The sequence below is a fragment of the Saccopteryx leptura genome, chromosome 7 (genome assembly GCF_036850995.1).
Source record: "Saccopteryx leptura isolate mSacLep1 chromosome 7, mSacLep1_pri_phased_curated, whole genome shotgun sequence".
NCBI classification, from domain to species: Eukaryota; Metazoa; Chordata; class Mammalia; order Chiroptera; family Emballonuridae; genus Saccopteryx; species Saccopteryx leptura.
In genome coordinates, this window is record NC_089509.1 from 92,694,516 (window position 1) to 92,714,016 (window position 19,501).

At 42.9% G+C, this 19,501-nt stretch overlaps 1 protein-coding gene and 1 pseudogene across 3 annotated transcripts in view; both read left to right on the forward strand.

Moving 5' to 3' along the window:
- The first annotated feature begins 4,566 nt into the window (after window positions 1–4,566).
- LOC136379027 (striatin-4 pseudogene) lies at window positions 4,567–6,724 on the forward strand (annotated as a pseudogene).
- Window positions 6,725–18,313: 11,589 nt separating this feature from the next.
- ADAM23 (ADAM metallopeptidase domain 23) overlaps window positions 18,314–19,501 on the forward strand; it is a 165,556-nt gene continuing 164,368 nt past the window's right edge. For all 3 annotated transcript variants that reach the window (XM_066345766.1, XM_066345765.1, XM_066345767.1), the window contains exon 1: window positions 18,314–18,798. In XM_066345766.1, the coding sequence (XP_066201863.1) occupies window positions 18,585–18,798 (214 nt within the window). In that variant the 5' untranslated portion in view covers window positions 18,314–18,584. The remainder of the gene's footprint in view (window positions 18,799–19,501) is intronic.

The window sequence follows — 19,501 nt, forward strand, 5'->3', positions numbered from 1 at the left end:
GCACATCCGTAAGTCTGTCTCTCTGCCTCCCTGCCTTTGACTTCACTAGAAAAAAAAAGCTAGAAAAGGGTGAAAATTTTTTATGTTCCCATCAGCATAAAGTAAAATGTAACATGCTCTGTATTTAAGTGTTTTGACTTGGTCAAAAACTAATACAATGCAAAGCTTTAATACAGTGTAAAATTAATCTAGAATGTAATAATTGATTCAGTTTTGTTTTTATTATTAAAAAAAAGCAAAAGGAGACTAAGGACTAAGACCGCCTTTTCATTGAGCAGGTACTTTGTGCGAGAGAGCATGATTAATTTCTAAAGTCTTAGACAAAGAACAGATATACCCAATATGTAAACACAAACCGTAAGTTACAAGTGTTCCCTTAGTACTAATGATAAGTATTAGTATTCAAAAAAGTCTTTCAAAAAAATAGTGTAACTTTTGCCATCCCAGATGATCTGGGCTCTATCTGGTGCTTCTTTGCACACGAATACCCACAGCCTATCTTTTAATGAAATTAATGTTTTAGCAGCCGAACAAGAAAACAAGTTGCCTTCCATCTGCATGCAGTTCTTCAAGTCACATTTTCCTTCGTCAGTGGTAGACCTTCTTGGGAAAGGTGATTTTCCTGCCTCCTCACTGGAACATAGTTACTTGGCTGGATGCAACTCCATGAAGTGTAACTGTGGGATGAGCCTCAAAAAATAAAGCAAAAAACACAGCGAAACATGAAGATTCTATAAACAGCTGGAATACACAGAAATACTTAAGCACCCCTGGAAATACTGCTGAACAGAAAGGCAAAATAGTACATTTGCTGGAAATAATCAGTGATATTAGTTGAAGAAAAAAAGTAAAACCAGCATCTAAAGTCAAAACAAATTTCATGCAATGAAAACGTTTTAAGTACTACATGGGAAAAAAAATAAAACTCTTTGCTTCACACAATAAAAAACTGGACTTCCTCCCATTACAGAGAATAAAAGGTATTATCAGTGGAAAAGAAAAACAGATTTTCAAAGGTAATAGGTCTAAATTTAGACTCATTAGCCACATTATGGTTAATGGAACTGTGTATATGTGAGCTAAATGCACCAAGCTGTCTTTCAAATGTGTTCAGCCCCATGGGGAAGTGCAGAGGAGGAGCACCGCTCAGCTACTACTCTCTGATTATGAAAAGATGGTTTCTGCCAGGCAAAAGCTATGCAGAAAAATGGAGATGCTCATTTATTTAAATCAGTTTTAATTTTTCAAATAAACAGAAATGACTGTAAAGCAGATGTCCATACTTTCTTTGCAATAAAAACCAAACACTGAAATAGAATAGGGAGCAGGGTATAATTAAGCATCTACTCACAGAGAAACCCCATAAGCAAACTTGTTACAGGCGTGGTGAGAGAAAGAAAGTTATATCAGCCCTTCCTAGTGTGTCTTTGTATTTTAGGTATGCCCATTATCCAGCAGTAGACCACACCATCCTCAGGACCACTGTTAGCTGATTCTTTTTCTGTATTTACCTTCATATAACTCAATGACATGGTTATATTACTACTTTTATTTTTTAGCAAAATTATATATAATCTATTGATTCCCTGCTATAGAAGTTGCTATGGCAGATAGGAACACAGCCATGTATACATCCAACCTCCCAATATAGTCATATTATAATTTTGGTTAGATAAATATTTATGGTTTATATTATTACTGCTATAATATGCTATTGGTAGCTGATATTATATGATGACTTTTCCTTTTCTGCCTCTTGCTTTTTTTGGACTTAGTAATTATCTTGGTTTTCACGTTTGTTAACTTTTCTATGAATATATTGCTAATTCAAGGCCAAATTCCTCCAGTTGTTTAAGTGTCTTTTTAGTATATTCAGATGTATTAGGACTTTTTTACCAATTCATCTTCTGACAAAAATACCACTCCCGCCCCCACACACACCCCATCAGCACTCTGACCATCTCTGATCTGGATCAGTTGTCTCCCTCTATCTGGGGACCATTGTCATTCAAGCATCCCTGGATTTTAGCAAAACATGTTGAAGATGAAAAAGACGACAAAGAGACATTGTATTTTTATTGTTTTTATGTCTGTTCAACAGTATCTTGTTTTCTAGAAATGCTTTAAATTAAAAAATTGACTTGCCTGACCACGCGGTGATGCAGTGGATAGAGCGTCGGACTGGGATGTGGAGGACCCAGGTTCGAGACCCCAAGGTCGTCAGCTTGAACGTGGGCTCATCTGGTTGGAGTAAAGTTCACCAATTTGGACCCAAGGTCGCTGGCTCGAGCAAGGGGTTACTTGATCTGCTGAAGGCCCGCGGTCAAGGCACATATGAGAAAGCAATCAATGAACAACTAAGGTGTCACAACGAAAAACTAATGATTAATGCTTCTCATCTCTCTTCGTTCCTGTCTGTCTGTCCCTGTCTATTCCTCTCTCTGACTCTCTCTCTGTCTCTGTATAAAAAAAAAAAAAAAAAAAAAGGACTTAGCTGGAGTTGTTTGGGATGAAAAGAGAAGTCACTATCTGTAATAGTACAGAAAATGTCAAAGTTTAACTGCTGTTCTCAAGTGTAACAGTGACTGCAGACTAGATTATGAAAATGGAGTTGAATGAAGTCTTTTCAATCTTACAATGAGTCTTTTTTCTTGTTTCACTAGATATTTTTGGCGAAAGATTTTTTTCCCTTGCTCGCTAGCCTCCTTCAATTTAACTTAGCCTTATTTAATCTTCTATTTGAAAAAATTCTACCAAGTATCAATTAATGGTTGAATTTAGAATAAAAACTAAGAAGTTTTGTTGCTGTTATCAATATAAAGTTAATATATTTTTATTGCGTGAAATTGAAAAATGTAGGAAAAAAAGGAGAATGATAATTGCCCCAATCTAATTACACAGAGACAACTACATTTATCATTTTGGAGTTTTCCTTTCTAAATATAGATATACTTTTTAAAAAGTTAAATATTTGTATTATACCATGCATCTTGATTTTTTCTTACTATTATAAGCACTTCATATCTTACTATAGATTTCAAAAACAAAATTTTAAAAAATATCTTATTATAAAACTTTATCAGTATTACTGTTAAAAATTTAGAAAATACAGAAAAATGAAGGGGAGAAAACAGAAAATGCCCAAAATCTCATCCCCAGTGGTCATTTTGTCATTTTTTGAGTATTGATATGTTTGTATAACAATATATTTAAAATGATTGAAATTGTAATTCATGTACCATTTTGTATTCTGTTTCTATCACCTGATACTGCAGTATAAGTATTTCCCATGTCATCAAAATTTTTTGTTAATAAAATTTAAAAATTTTTATAAAACTCCATTATATGGTAATTTACTTAATCAATGCTCGATATTGTGCAAAATAGTGCTATGATAAATATCTTTGTATATATATTTTGTTGGCATCTTTGAAATTTTCATTAGGATAGATTCCTAAAAGCCCAAGAATATGAAAATGTTAAGGCATATTCTCTGCATTTCTAGAATGGTGGCACCTGTTTGCATTTCTATCGTCAATGAATGTGTGTTTGCCTCACCTGCTGGCTGTATTTTAAAATATATTGTTTGAAAGCCTATGCAAATGATAGATGAGGATGACTAGCAGGACCTTCTGATTAAGCTGGTTCCGAATGGTCAGTCCAGTATCCTAGGGACTTCAGCTATTTGAGTCCTACACATTCCTTTCTCTGGGTGCAGAAGGAATCTGCATGTCCACATCTATCATTCAATAATGTTTTTGAGAGCAGCAACCCTCTGCTAGATTTTCAGAATGTAGAGATAAATAATCCATAGACTCTATATTTAAGGCCAAATTTTCCAACTGATATTCCTAAGCATATAATGTGCTACAATATCGAGCCTTTTGGTCTTTGGGGTAACTTGTTGGGGTCTGAGGTGACTAGAACCACTGGATAGTCTCCTCTAGCAGACAGAAGACCTCTCTGTTTACCCCAGTGTGCCATACAGATATTATTAAATACGATTTTTTTTATGTAGGCCCTAATGTGACTAATGTTGGGGAACACTGCCTTCCAGTCATCTTGATGTTCCTCTAGGTCTCTGTTTTCCTCTGAACTGTACAGAGTCATAGGCAAGGTCAAATAGTTTGTGGGTCAACTAGTCTTATTTCATTGTCCTGTTGTACACACACCCCATGCTGCTGCTGGTGGTGGGGCACACTCATATTTATGATCTAAAACATAACTTGGTAAAATTCAACATTTCCTATTGTAAGCTGAAGCAAGCTTTTGGTAAGGCTGCAGGACTACCTTCGGACACGCAAAATCTCTTTCCTGAAAGGTTAAAACGTGTTTTTAAGCAAGATGCTGCATTACAACGGAAAAGATCATGTTTTCAGAGATCTGTAAAAACTTCTCTTTACTTACACATTGTTCTGATATAAAAGTGTAGTAGTAGTAAATATTTTCTAATAAATCACTACACTTGCAGGCAAAGCATCCGGGTAGAAGCTTCTTCATAGTCCCTAGGAGCTCCCAGATTTAACAAGGACAGAACAAACACAGGAGAACTGTTGTCATCAAGATATGTATAGTTTAGGGGCCAGCCAGGTCTCTGTCCCCGCCCCCGGGGAGGGGCCGGCCAACTGCTAAGACAGGCAGCGGTGGGGGCAGCTCCGGGTTCAGCAGGGCCAGAGCCCCGAGCCCGCCTGGGATCCTGCACTTGATCCAGCAGGAGTAGGCACGCTTCCAAGCCAAGAAGGCCCGCTGGGAGGCTGAGCGCGCCGAGCTGCAGGCTCAGGTGGCCTTCCTCCAGGGAGAAGCGAAAGGGCAAGAGAAACTCAATACACACCTGGTGCGGCAGATCAAGATGTCAGAACGTGCGCTGAAGCAGGAGAGAGTCAAAATATCACCATAAATTGAAGTTTGGGACAGACTCGAACCAGGATGGAAGTAAATAAAAACTGTCAGAACAAGTCTCCCATGGCCCGTGGAGTCTGTCACCCCGGAGAACAGCCCACTGGTGTGCCAGGAGGGGCAGCATCTCCTCCGACGGTACCTGGAAGAGGTGGGCTATACAGACCCCACCCTGGACCTGCTCCCAGGCGCGTGCGGTCCCTCCTGAGACGCACGTTGGAGCTCACTGGGGCCGTGGAGCACAGCGAAAGGAGCCTGAGGGTCACTCTGGGCCCCGGGCGCTCAGCGGTGGGAAGTCGCTGCTGCTGAAACAGATCAAGGAACAGATCGAGAGAAATACGATAAGCGAAGATGGCAAAGTGCGCTTGGGCAGCTCGGTGCTGGGCAGATCTCCTTCCCGCAGAACTGTGAGGACGCAGACGCCACAGGACGACGAGCCGGACAGTGCGCGGCACAAGGAGCAGCGTGTGAAGCTGCCGGCCAAGGCTCTGGTGCCTGAGACGGATGAGGAGGACAACTCAGAAGATGCCATAAACAAATTCGATTTCCTGACTAATGAGAGAACGGAGAGTGCTCTCTGGACCCTTGGGAATGCGCTAGAGACGGGACCCACTATAAGCTGGAAAGCCAGCTGGTCAATCTCCTGGGAATTTTAGCTGACCTTTGGGATGTGGATGAGTTGTCCCCCAAAGTATCTGGCCCACCGCCTGGCACACCCCTCTGCCGGCCGCATGAAGGTTCCTTTGGTCTCTTCTCAGATGTTTTCATCATGGGAACTACTAATAGGGTTGGAGAGGTGAGCTTGGGGGACTTGGCAGATCTCACTGTCACCAATGACAGCGACCTCAGCTGTGACTTTTAAGGAGATGACTTTAAAATGATGTGGAATCCCTAACTTACCCTTTGTTCACACTAGGATGTCATCTGATCTCTGGCTTTCCACACAGCCAGTTGGCTTTGCCCACCGCTTCTGAGAACCACGTGCTCAAGCTCTGGAACCTGCAGAAGGTCTTCCCAGCCAAGAAGAATGCTGCACTAGACGTGGAACCTGTCTGTGCCCACTGGGGCCCTGTGTTGGCAGGAGCCATAGGCAGCAAGGAATGCTCTTGCAGTGGTGAGGCTGGAACCTGCAACCACAGCGGTTAGATTCCAGAGCACAGTGTGGGCCCCTAGGATGGCATGGCCTGAATATGCTGAGTCACTTCCTGGAGGGCCATGGGGACGCTGTGTGGGGCCTGGCCTTCAGTCCCATCTTCCAGTGCCTGGCATCCTGCTCCTCTGACGGCGCTGTCCAAATCTGGGACCCTAAGAGCAGTAGCCTGACCTACCTCTGTACCTTCCCCATAGCCAGTAATCATGGGATCCACACCTTAGTGGCTTTCACCAGTACCGAATCTGTCCACATTAGGACCTCCTTCTGCTCTGGTGACACCATCCTGTGTGACCTGAAGGCTGGCAGTGCCCTCCTCATGCTGGAGCCCCATGGGGGCAGCAGCTCAACCCAGATCAACCAGGTGGTGAGTCATCCAAACCAGCCCCTCCTCTTCACTGCCCACGACGACAGAGGCCTCTGCTTCTGGACAACTGGACAGGGAAAGGCGTGCACTCTACGGTTGCCCACCTGGACGCAGTCTCTTGCCTTGGTGGGAAGCCACGAGTGGTCTCTGTGTCTGTGGAGTCTGTGGAGCCTGGACAACAAAAAGTGTGTGCAGGAGATCATGGCCCACCACAAAAAGCATGAGGAGGCCATCATGCTGTCACCTGCTACCCCAGCAAAGCCCTTGTGGCCAGTGTGGGTGCTGACGCCCTGGCAAAGGTTTTTATATGATGACCACCTGGCCCCACTCTCGCTGGGGGGGGGGGCAGGGCTGGGCTGGTGGGGCTGAGGTGACTCAGTTTCAGTCTGGAGGCCCAGAGGCCTAGCCTCTTCCCGTCTGCCTCTGCCTGGTGGTGGTAAAGGCCCTTTTCCCAGGAGGCCCTCCCCCATAGCCTGCCCTTCCCCCAGCATCCAGGGGAGTTGCTTCCTTCAAGAATCACCCTTCAAGATGGCTTCTGGTAGTTTAATCACTGCCTCGATACCCACTCTTGGTCTCTTAGCTGACTTCTTGAAACAACACAACCAAGGCTGGGTGTCCTTGGGGATCAACTTTTCTGAGATGCCAGAAGGTGCCTGATCCTCTGAATTCCCATACCTCCTCTCTGTCCTTCCAGACCTGTGTGTGAGCTGTGGTGGGAAAAACCCCAGACACCCCTGCTCTGGGTCCACCAGGAACCATGGAGCCAGCTGTTCTCAGTGGGAGTGCTGGCCTGGCCTATCCGAAAGCACACCCAGTTCGCCACCCTCCCCTCCAGTTCCTCAACACAGCTTTCCAAACGCTACCCATTATCTCCAGGGCCAGTCACCACCTGGGGAGCTGGTGCTTACTGGGGAGGTTGGGAAAGAAGGGGTGAATAGGTAGAGCTCAGAAGATTTGGGGGGGAAAATTCTATATTAAACTATAATGCTGGATATATGTCATTGTACGTTTGTCCAAAGCCCTAGAATGAATAACACCAAGAGTGAGTGTTATGTAAACTGTGAACTTCGGGTGACTATGTGTCAATATATTATAGTTTCATCGATTGTAACAAATGTACCACTCTAATGGGAGATGTTGATAATGGGGGAAGCCATGCATGTGCAGGAATGGTGTATAGGGAAAAGCTCTGTGTCTTCCCCTCAATTTTGATGTGAACCTTAAATTTCTCTGAAAAAGTTGTCTTACTTAAAAAAAAAAGTCTCAAATGAAGACTTGATTGACCACACTGAGCCAATCAAGTGTGTCTGGAAGACGAGATGCCATGAGTGGTCCATCTGGAGTCAGGTTTCTGATTCTAAATGAATAAGCTATGGCTGGGCTTGGGGAGGAACTAGAGAAGCAAGACCATGAACACGAGGACCTACTTCTCATAATAGTTTCAAAAGTGGGGCGATCTCTGAGCAGGGAAGGCTCCCCAAGAGAGGTTTACTACAAATGAATTTAACACGATATGGCATCTGCCCAAAATTTCTCTCTCAAATTTTAGATGCTACCCCTTCATTAAAATATTTTAGGATTTGGATGGTTATGTTCACCTTATCTACACTATTTATGATTTTAATGTCTTAGAAAATATTTCTCTTTCATTCTTTATCTCACCAGATGGTGTGGTTCTTTATAGGTTGTTCTTGTCTGGTAGCAGCTTGATCATTTAAAATGCTTTTTCCTGGACTACGTCCAATTCTTTTTTTTAGGACCTATAGGTCATAGTTTGGTTTAATTTTGATCATATTTTATATTTGGTCATACATATTGTTTTGTCTGTGCTTTTAGATGAAGTTGTTTTATTCAAGGAACAGTCAAATCTATAGTCTGTTTTCTATATTAGCGTTGAAGGAGTGTGTATGTGTGTTATTGTCAGCTGTCATTTGGATAATAATCTATGTGTACAGTGATGTTTGAAGAAGATAGGATGTATAACTATTTTGGCATATACATAGTTTAGATTACTTTTGCCAATACATACTTCAGATATTAAAATCCTTTTATTATTAGTTTTCAGGGCATGTCACACAGCCCCAGGAAATTTGTTTATAGTTTATCTCAGTTCACCCAAACATTTTATTACATGGAAAAACTTAATGTTTCCTGCAAGACAGGGCATTTCAGCATGCAATTTATCCCTCAGATAATTTATCAGAATAGCAAATAAAACTTCCTAGAACTGGACTCTGGAGAATCCTCGAGTTTATCTTTTCCTTCTGGAGAAGTGATTGTCTGTCTCTATTATTTGTTTTCTATCTCTAAGCCATGTCTATAAACCATGACCTGAATAGTCTGGTCCCATGGCAATCTAACAAATGATATAGCTAGTTCAGCTGTAGCTTCTGTGCTTCGATAGATATAGTAAATAATAAAAGGTGTGCTAAAGCATGTCATATGACCTAAGGAGCTATATAAACATTAGCTGTTCTTTCTGCCTTAGAAATTAGAATAAAACTGATTAATGGCAGCTGGCCAGGGTTTAAGCTTTTGTAGGTGTGTCTTTACAGTCTTTATATATCTGAACATGTTCGTATGAGGCAAAAGCTAAAGTTGTTTGATGGGGTTGATCCATAAATGTTGCTAATTATAATATGATAATTAAACTAAATGTAATGGGTGGTTATGTTGGTTAATTTAAAATTCAGAAAAAAATTATACCTTGGCCTTCTTTTGTATAGTAGTACTTCAATGAAAGAAACAAATGTCTGGACCATTTAGGTTTTGTTTTGGAATTAAAAAATAACTGTACAAAAAAATTTTTTTTTAATTTTATTTATTCATTTTAGAGAGGAGAGAGAAGGGAGAGAGAGAGAGAGAGAGAGAGAGAGAGAGAGAGAGAGGGAGAGAGAGAGGACAGAGAGACAGAGAGAGAAGGTAGGGAGGAGCTGGAAGCATCAACTCCCATATGTGCCTTGACCAGGCAAGCCTAGGGTTTCGAACCGGCGACCTCAGCATTTCCAAGTCGACGCTTTATCCACTGCGCCACCACAGGTCTGTACAAAATCTTAATGTGAAGTTGGAAACATAAATCAGAATAGTTCTATGTATGGACCAGTGTGTTAGTGTTTTCTGTTTATTTGTTTTTTTAGCGAGCACGAGAGAGACAGACAGGCAGACAGATGGACAGAGAGACAGAAAGGGAGAGAAATGAAAAGCATCAACTCATAGTTGTGGCACCTTACCTGTTCACTGATTGCTTTTTCCTATGTGCCCTGGCCGGGGGTCTCAAGCCAAGCCAGTGACCCCTTGCTCAAGTCTGTGACCATGGGATCAGGTCAACGCTCTATTCGCTGAGCCACCACCAGTCAGGTGCGTTAGTGGTTTTAAACACACAAAAATAAAATTTAAAATTGTGTTTATAGCCAAGTGCCGTGATACCAAAATATTATAGGTCCTTCGAAGAGACTGTGTCAGGTGATTTGTTTTGGGACAGTGGTCAAATAGACTAGATGGCATCAGTGTTTTTCATCTCCAGTTATAAACAAAATTAATTGCTAATTAAATGTGGAGTGTGCAGAGGATTAAATGTCAGTAATTTTTTTGGTAAATTTTATTATTACACTTGACAGATTAATGATGTTTGTGTGTCATTATGGTGTGGTTGGAAGTTTATGCTTTGGAGGCAAACACGGTTCCTGACTCAGTCCTGCTTCATAGTAAGTCACATGACCTTAGACACGTTATTTAACTTGGTTCCCCCAGCAGTCAAAATGGGGGTAAAAATAGAATTATTACTTTCACAGACTTGCATGAGGATCAAGTGCGATCATGCAGCTAAAGTGCTTAACACAGTATCGGGTACATATTAAGTGCTGCCTATCATTTGCTTTCTTCCTCTTCTTTGTCATCATTACTTTTTTTTTATTTTGAGTATTTCCTGTGTTCTTTTTTTGCTCCTCACCAAACTTGGCACTACTTAAAATAAGAATTATGGATTTAAGAAATGGCAGTTGTTGAGTTGTTAAACTATACTGAGGGTATTACAAGACACTTATTGCATGAGAAAATTGCCTCTTGGAAATATTTGAGACACAGAAGACAAGAGAAGTAGAAGAACAATAGGTATTTCATTTGAATAAATTACCTCTGAAGATGGGTAGGCTGTCCCTCACAGTACTTTTCTTCCATATTAAGCTTATGCTACGCTTTGAGACTGTTTTATGCTGCCAAACTATGGAACTGGGCTTGGAGGAATCAAGGATGTTGGAACACAGATCTCATAACTATAACCTTCTTTATCTTTACAAATCAGTGTCACATGCAGGACTAGAAATGGAACTATAGACTGACCAGAAGTTTAGCAGATATATATATATATATATATGTATATATATTTAGCATATATATATATATATTTAAAAAACAAACCATGGGACCTGGCCGGTTGGCTCAGTGGTAGAGCATCGGCCTGGCGTGCAGAAGTCCCGGGTTCGATTCCCAGCCAGGGCACACAGGAGAAGCGCCCATCTGCTTCTCCACCCCTCCCCCTCTCCTTCCTCTCTGTCTCTCTCTTCCCCTCCCGCAGCCGAGGCTCCATTGGAGCAAAAGATGGTCCGGGCGCTGGGGATGGCTCCTTGGCCTCTACCCTAGGCGCTGGAGTGGCTCTGGTCATGACAGAGCAATGCCCCGGATGGACAGAGCATCACCCCCTGGTGGGCGTGCCGGGTGGATCCCGGTCGGGCACATGAGGGAGTCTGTCTGACTGCCTCCCCGTTTCCAGTTTCAGAAAAATACAAAAACAAACAAACAAACAAACAAAAACAACAAGCCATGTACAAAGCATAGTGGAAAGTATAGAAAAGTTTGAAAAGAGAAACTTGAATCCCATCCCAATTCTGTCACGGACTATTGTGACCTTGGGCAACAAGCTGAAACTCTGCATCTTTGTTTCTACAATTGTACTACAAGGGGCTTGAACTCAGATGATCTCAGAGATAACTAACTTCTGGCTCAGATGGTATGTGTTTTCTTAGATCCTGAGCAATTATACTAAACTAATGTTTCATTCTTTCTTAGTTCAAGGTTGACTTGTTAGAAGAACAGAAATAGATAAGAAAACCTTGGGAATAGCACAGGACTCGCATTTAGGGTTCCAATTCAGGTTCCGATATCAATGGGTGGTAACACTCTTTAGGTGACTTGAATGTGCAGCCAGGAACGTACAAAAACCGGTGGCCTTTAGTGTTCTTGCATTCAAGATGAAGCCCCTAGAAAAAAATCACAATCACTGCCCTCCTTGTGTTACTGAATTGAGGCTCAAATAAAATAAAATAGATATATGTAAGGACTTTACAATATGTAACTGCACAGCAATTATTAGAGTAAACATTACTAAGGAGCTTAGCTATTGCTATCCTGCAAATAGCAGGGATTAGATCAGTGTATTAATTTTGTTGCTGGGGTTCTAACTTTTTAAGATAAAATTCACTTACTGTCTTTAAAAGTCATTGAGGTCTCCCCCTCAATTCGTACACAGCAATTTATTTCTGCAGAAACTCCTAGTGCTGCTCTGCAACCCAGTGGGGGCTTAATAATTACATGTTGACTCAGTGATTATTCTTAATAAACACAATTCCTCCAAGTTTTCCATAGCACATCTCATGACCACAATTTATCATGACATACCTGTTTATCCCTTTGTGCCACAGCTTGTAAATGCATCAAAGTGTGGGATAAACTATCCTAATGTTTATGTGGCGGGGGAAAAAATCAACTGTTTCTCAAATTTATTCTATTCTGTCAGGATTTTCTAATTGGCCTTCATCTAACATAATGTCTTATAAGAACTTAGTTCTTCTTTCTCTGTCTGACTTATTCTTAGCCTAATACCCTCTAGGTCCATCCACATTGTCACGAAGGGTAAGATTTTATTTCTTCTTATGGCTGAGTAATATTCCATTGTATATATGTACATAATATTCTTTATCTAATCTAATCGTCTACCGATGGACACTTAGGTTGTTTCCATATCGTGGTTATTGTAAATAATGATGCAATAAACACAGGGATGCATACATCTTTTTGAAGTAGTGTTTTGGATTTCTTTGGATAAATACCTAAAACTGAGATTAGTGGGTCATATGGTTTCACTTATATGTGGAATCTAAAAAATAAATAAATGAACAAACAAAACAGAAACAATCTTATAGATACAGAGAATGAGCTGATGGTTGCCAGATGGGAAAGGGGTTGGGGGCTGGATGAAAAAGGTGAAGGGATTAAGAAGTACAAAGAGGCAGTTACAAAATAGTCACAGGGTTGTATAGTCATAGGGAATATAGTCAATAATATTGTAATAACTATGTATGGCGCCAGCTGGGTGCTAGACTTATATGGGAGATGACTTTGTAAGTTATGTAAATAGCCTGACCGGCGGTGGCACAGTGGATAAAACATTGACCTGGAATGCTGAGGTCGCTAGTTCGAAACTCTGGGCTTGTCTGGTCGAGGCACAAACGGGAATTGATGCTTCCTGCTTCTCCCCCGTTTCTCTCACATTCTCTCTCTATAATGAATTCATAAAGTCTTTAAAAGAAAAGATGTAAGTTATAAATATCTAACTGCTATGCTGTACACGTGACACTAATATAACATTATATGTCAACTCTGATTGCAAAATAAAAAATAATTTTAAGAAAGAACTTAATTTTAGGTTTGTCCAACGGTTATCTTTCTTCAGATATTTTCATGCTTTGACACTTTGATATATTTTTGTCTGTTCGACTATTCCACTAAGAATGTTTGTTACCATTACAGCTTGAGTAATAAATACTCAATTATAACTCAATAATAAATATAATTATTTTCCCGGTAGTGCTGGAATAAATCACATCCTGACTTCTATTCTTCAGAATGAGCAAAAGTATCTTTAACATGGACTCCTTGACTTATTTTTCCTGCACTTGAAGGTTGCCTAAGCTAGCTCTGTCTTGAGAGTGCTCTTCAGGGTTGAGTTTGAGGAGCACAGGCAGCACTGATGGGGCTCCAGCAACGGCTGTCAGCGAAGGTGTCTCTCCATCCTCTGACCTCTCATGATGGTAGCAACCATTCAGCATCTCTGTGCTCACCAGAAAATACATCTTAGCAAAAGAAAACTCTGGAATCTTTTCAGTATATGGATTTTTTTTTTTTTTTTTGGCAAATGATTTCTGTCATTTCTCTCTATTGTTAAAGTTGGAGTTGTCCCTAAATGAAGAAATGTTTCTTTCCTTAGGAATCCCCTGATGTGATGATCACCTATTAAGAATTAAACAATTACTTATTTATTAACAATAGTTAAATTTCAATGAAGAGCTAGCTCTTTTGGAATTAGATCCTTGTAGACTGTTGCACATGTTCTTCTGCCCATAAGCATAGGAGATGATGCAGTTGATGAAAAAATTTAAATATATATGCATACAAATATATAGCTATATATATATGTGTATATATATATATATATATAATAGTAGGTTCACAAACATGGGCCTGATTTTTACATTTTTAAAAGAGTTTAAAAAAAAAAGTTGTATCAAAAAATATATGATAGAGACTCTAGGGCACACAAGGACTAATGTATTTATTATCTGGCCCTTTATAGAAAATGTCTGCTGACCCTTGAACCATGTGGAAAGTACCAATAATAGAGCTCACTCATTTTTTACTTTCACCAAGAAGTAGTACATTGTCTTCTTTCCATGGAGGTATTAATTTCCACTTGTGAAATCCATCTTCACAGCCATTCTGAAGAGAGAATGAGAAGTCTCGGACAGCTGAATCTATACAGAATCCTCTGCCCCCAGCCGGCTCTGTTGGAGCTGCTCTGGAACCAGAGCTGCTGTGTTGGGCCCCTGTCTGTGCTGTTGTTCACTCCCCCAGACCACCCTCCAGCCGCCAGTTTGCCGCACACCTTCTTTGACCTTGGCTTTTTGGCCAAATGATGATCCCATTCTAATTGCCCTTGTAAATCTGCTTTGTGACATTGTCCTAATTTTTACTTGCTTTCACCCTTGAGGAACCCTCTTCTGTATCTCTTTCTCTACCTTCTCACCCAGAATCTCAGCTCTGTTGAGGCAGATGACTTCCAGATCTAATATTCCCGCCCTTATCCTTCACTCACTGCAGTCCAAGCCATGTTTTCTTGCTGGTTTCAAAGTTCTGCCGCCTGCAACAGATTATAGCAGAGAGAAGATTCCTGGTGGCTTCCTTCACCAGACCAAGTGAAGCATTTTTGTAAGCACCATGCACACTTTCAGGACACTGCTTGCACACACTTTTTATTTATTTTAAATACATGTTTATTTTTCAATAACAGTTTACATTCATTATTATTTTGTGTTAGTTTCAGTGTACAGCATAGTGGTTAGACAATATATACTTTGTAAAGTATTTCCCCCAATATTTTTGTACCCACCGGCACCATATATAATTATTAGTATATTATTGATTATATTCCCTCTACTGTACTTTATATCCACATGACTATTTTGTAACTATCAATATGTACCTCTCAATCCCTTCACCTTTCTCACCCAGCCCCCCAAACCCCCTCCCCTCTGGCAACCATCAGTCTGTTTCCTGTATCTATGAGTCCGGTTCTGTTTTGTTTGTTTGTTTATATTGTTCTTTAAATTCCATGTATAAGTGAAATGATATGGTACTTGTCTTTCTCTAGCTGACTTAGTTCACTTAGCATAATACCCTCTAGGTCCATTCATGCTGTCACGAATGGTGAGATTTTACTTTATTTTTTATGACTGAGTAATATTTCATTGTATATATATGCACCGCTGCTTTTCTTATCCACTTGTCTATCGATGGGCACTTGGGCTGCTTCCATAACTAATTGTTATAATGTAACACTGTAAATGTTACATGGAACATGTAAATGTTGTAAATAATGCTGCAACAAATGTAGGGTATATACATTTTTTTGAATTAGTGTTTTAGATTTCTTCAGATATATACCCAGAAGTGTAATTGCTGGGTTAAAAGGCACATATCCTTTATTGCGTTCACTTAGTGTGCATACTGCTTGGTGTAACGTCCTTCCCAGGGACCTTCTGGCCCCTTACTTTCACCTATGGCTGCAGCGATTTTCCATGTCTACCCCTTTGACCAGACCTTTCCAGGGGTCCCTGATGCCTTTGGGATCCAGCACACATATCTAACCAGAGCTATTACAGCACTCACACTTCTGGTACATTCCTTCCTTCATTTCATTCCAGCTTGCTGAATCCTTCCTCTCCTACCTGGGTGGATCCTTCTACTCAACACACATTTATCCAATAGCAAGTCCATTCCAAACTACTTAATGAGAATATTACTAAATCTAACAAATATACCACTTAAAGAATATTTAATTCTGTTTTTAACCTTTCAGTAACTATATGGTTTAAGGACCAGACCTCGGGTAAATTTTTCTGAGTGATTCCTCTTTTTCTGACTCACTATCTCATTTACTGACACAGTATCTTGCCTTCAGCCATGCCTGTAAACATTAAAATTCTGTAAATAAATGTAGCCTTTTGATTATAGTGCAGAAGACAACATCCTTCTTTGTAAACACTCTGCATGGAAATGTAGCTTATAACCAGTGGTCAGCTGGTCCAGGCTGACTCATAGCTTTAATTTTTGGAATAGGCCTTGAGAGGTTGTCACTCAATTGTAACAGATGCCTTTCCAATAACTTTGTATCTGGGCATCTTTCATTTTTCATTTCCTTCTCCCTTTTCATTCCTTGTACACCTTTTTCCAAGCACCTTTTCAGAATTATATCATTATATCAAATATAAATTAGGAATACTTAGCCAGAACACACTGTCCTGAGGGAGATGCCCCCAAGAACATTGACTTACCAGAAGGAAGTACAGGGGGGTGGAATGGTCACTAACCTGTCTCACTGTGACTCTGCTATGTGCACCATTCATTCATTTATTCACTCATAACATATATATATATATTTTTTTTTCTGAAGCTGGAAACGGGGAGACAGTCAGACAGACTCCCGCATGCACCCGACCGGGATCCACCCGGCACGCCCACCAGGGGCGTCGCTCTGCCGCAACCAGAGCCACTCTAGCGCCTGGGGCAGAGGCCAAGGAGCCATCCCCAGCGCCCGGGCCATCTTTGCTCCAATGGAGCCTCGGCTGGGCTGCAGGAGGGGAAGAGAGAGACAGAGAGGAAGGAGGGGGGGGGGGTGGAGAAGCAAATGGGCGCTTCTCCTATGTGCCCTGGCCGGGAATCGAACCCGGGACTTCTGCACGCCAGGTCGACGCTCTACCGCTGAGCCAACCAGCCAGGGCCTCACTCATAACATATTTTATGACACCCTTTTTTTGTGCCACAAACACCATGCTTAGTTCTAGAGAAACATTATTGAGCCAAAAGGAAAATGTTGCTGCCTTCACTTGGGGGTGGTAGCATCAATTACAAGTTTACATTAATAAGCGTACAATAAGTTAATATCCTAGCTCCGATATAGAGAGGAAGAGCTAATATTAGTGTTTAACTCCCTAACAGCTTTGTGATCTCTGGTCCTTGTCTGTCTGTATTTCTCTCTCTCTCTCCACCACCCTCCCTCTATTTCTCCCTCTTTGTAAGTGGGGGTGGAGAAAATGGCTAACTACAGAGTCCTGTCATTGTTATAGTGATTTATACCCATATTCTTTCTTTTAATTGTGGAATTCTTGATCCCACAAAGTAGATGTTATTATCTCCATTTTAAATGCCAATAATGGAGTAAGTCAACATTGTTATTACTCAGACTGTCATTGGAAAGATGAATAAACGAATGCTTGCCTTATGGGAGTTTGGGGGCAGAAACATGCCACAGTCCTTAATTTGAAACCACCAGCTTTAGTGGTGGTTTCTAAATCAGGGGTCTTGGATTAACTTTTTTTTAACAACAGTCAGAGAAAAAATTTCCCCTTTTCTTTACAGAAGTCAGGACTGGATCTCAAAATTGGAAATGTGACCTCCCCAGGCATACCCACACGGTTAAAAAAACGATGCATTTCTTAAGATAGGAGCCATACACTAGGTTTCTAATGTCCGTATTTCTTCCCCGCCAGAATTTCTAAATCCTTTCCGAATACGCCCAGTCATACTTTCTGAACTTTTGAGCAAACATTAGCTTCTGTTTTCCGTAAAACCCCCAGGCACAGGCCGGGGCGGAGCGCCCCGCGCCGGGAATCCCTGCGAGGGGGTCTGGCGGGCCGCGGCCGCTCAGCGTCGGTGCCCACCAGCCTGCGACGCGCGAACGAGCTTCCCAGCCCTGGTTCCACCCGGGGCCCACGAGCTGCAGGAGGAGCCACGCTATTTTTATCTCCCCCACTGCAATCCTTTATATTTATTTGCAGGAAGGAAATAAATAAAGGATTAAGAAGGAAATGCTTGGCCTTAGTTTCTTTTCCGAAGAAGGAGGGGGTTGGAATAGAAAGGGGTATGTGAGGTGTCGGGTGGTGGAGAAGGCTGGTTGATTTCTCTGCAGATCATTCTCGTCTCTGGCCTAGAAGCCCCTGCACTCTTTCGTCCCTTCGGGCTCGTCCACGAATGCCAGCTTCCCCTTCCCCCACCTCTGGAGGTGCCACCGTCACCCCCGAGGCTGCCTGGGTTGCTGCATCACTCTGCTGCTTCCCTCCCTCCCACTCCGGCCGCAGTTTCTCCCCGCTCCACAATAACGCATGCGCAGTGCGTTCTGTGCCAGGCAACAGCATCAGCAGCAGCAGCATCAGTACCCGAAGCCGCTCTCCGGCGCGCTCTCGAGAGCGGGGAGCGCGCCCGCGCCGCGCGCGGCCCCGCGTCGCTCGCTCCCGCGCGCCGGCTCAGCATCCTCAGCCCCAGCAGCAGCCCCCGCAGTTGCTGAAGCGGCCGCGCCCGCCGCAGGGAGGGAGGAGCATCAAGGGAGGTTCCAAGTTGGCGGAGCGGCTGGGACCCCCAGACTCTTCAGCGGCCGTCCCGGGAGGCCCTGACACGCGAGCAGGGGAGGGGGCACCGCCCAGTCCCTAGTCCCCAGCCCTGACCCCTGCCCGCCGCGGCACCATGCGCGCCCGGCCGGCGTGACCGGCTCCGCCCGCAGCCTCCCCGCAGCCTAGTCCGGCGCTCTCCCCGGCCACACTGAGCGGCGCCAGGGAGCTATGAGCCATGAAGCCGCCCGGCAGCAGCTCCCGGCGGCCGGCCCTAGTGGGCTGCAGCCTTCCGCGAGCCTCCAGCGACCCCCGCGGCGGCCCCGCCGGCCGGGCGCCTGCCCGCGCCCTGGCCCGCGCGCCTCCCTGCCGCCTGCTCCTCGTCCTTCTCCTGCTGCCTCCTCTCGGCGCCTCGTCCTGGCCCCGCGCCTGGGGGGCTGCTGCACCCAGCGGTGGGTATGGCCCCGGTGCCCTTTGCATTGCCTTGCCTGCCGGGCCCTGCAAAGGAAAACGAAGGGCACGCGGGACCGTGCGCTCCGGACACGTCCCAGGCTCGGCCTTTCCGCGCCTCCCTGCCTGCTTCTCCACCTTTCTCATTCCCAAGCCCCCATTTATGCCACTTCACTTTTTGAAGTCCATTTCTGTTGCATTCACTAAAAAAAAAACCCATTCTAATTACTGTCGGTTCCACTGGAAGGTATATAGTGGATGCGGGGTCCCTCTGTGCAACTTGGCCGAAGGGAACCCTGTGAATGGGGAATGCAGCGAGGGAGCAAGTTGCTTCTTGGGTGGTGGAGCCTGAATGTGAATGCGGAAGGATGTAATAATAGTTGTAATGTGTTGTTTCCTCAAATTACCTCTGGGTTTATTCCCTGCTCTTAACCATTAAAGTGGGGAAGAGAAACTTCAGGGGTATAAACCTTTGGTTTGTAATTTCTCAAAATGCTTGTCATAATAGTGAACAATTCAGATAATATAATGGCCAATACAATTGGAAATCAGTGAAAGCAGAAAGCTGGCCTTGGCAGGAACATAAAAAGGAATTGGAAAGCTGCCAGCATCTGCATCCCTCTGTAGCAAAGGAGTTTTGCTCATCTCAAAGTTAGAAGAAAAAAGAATTGTCCATTTTGTTAAATGAAGCAGTTAATATGAATT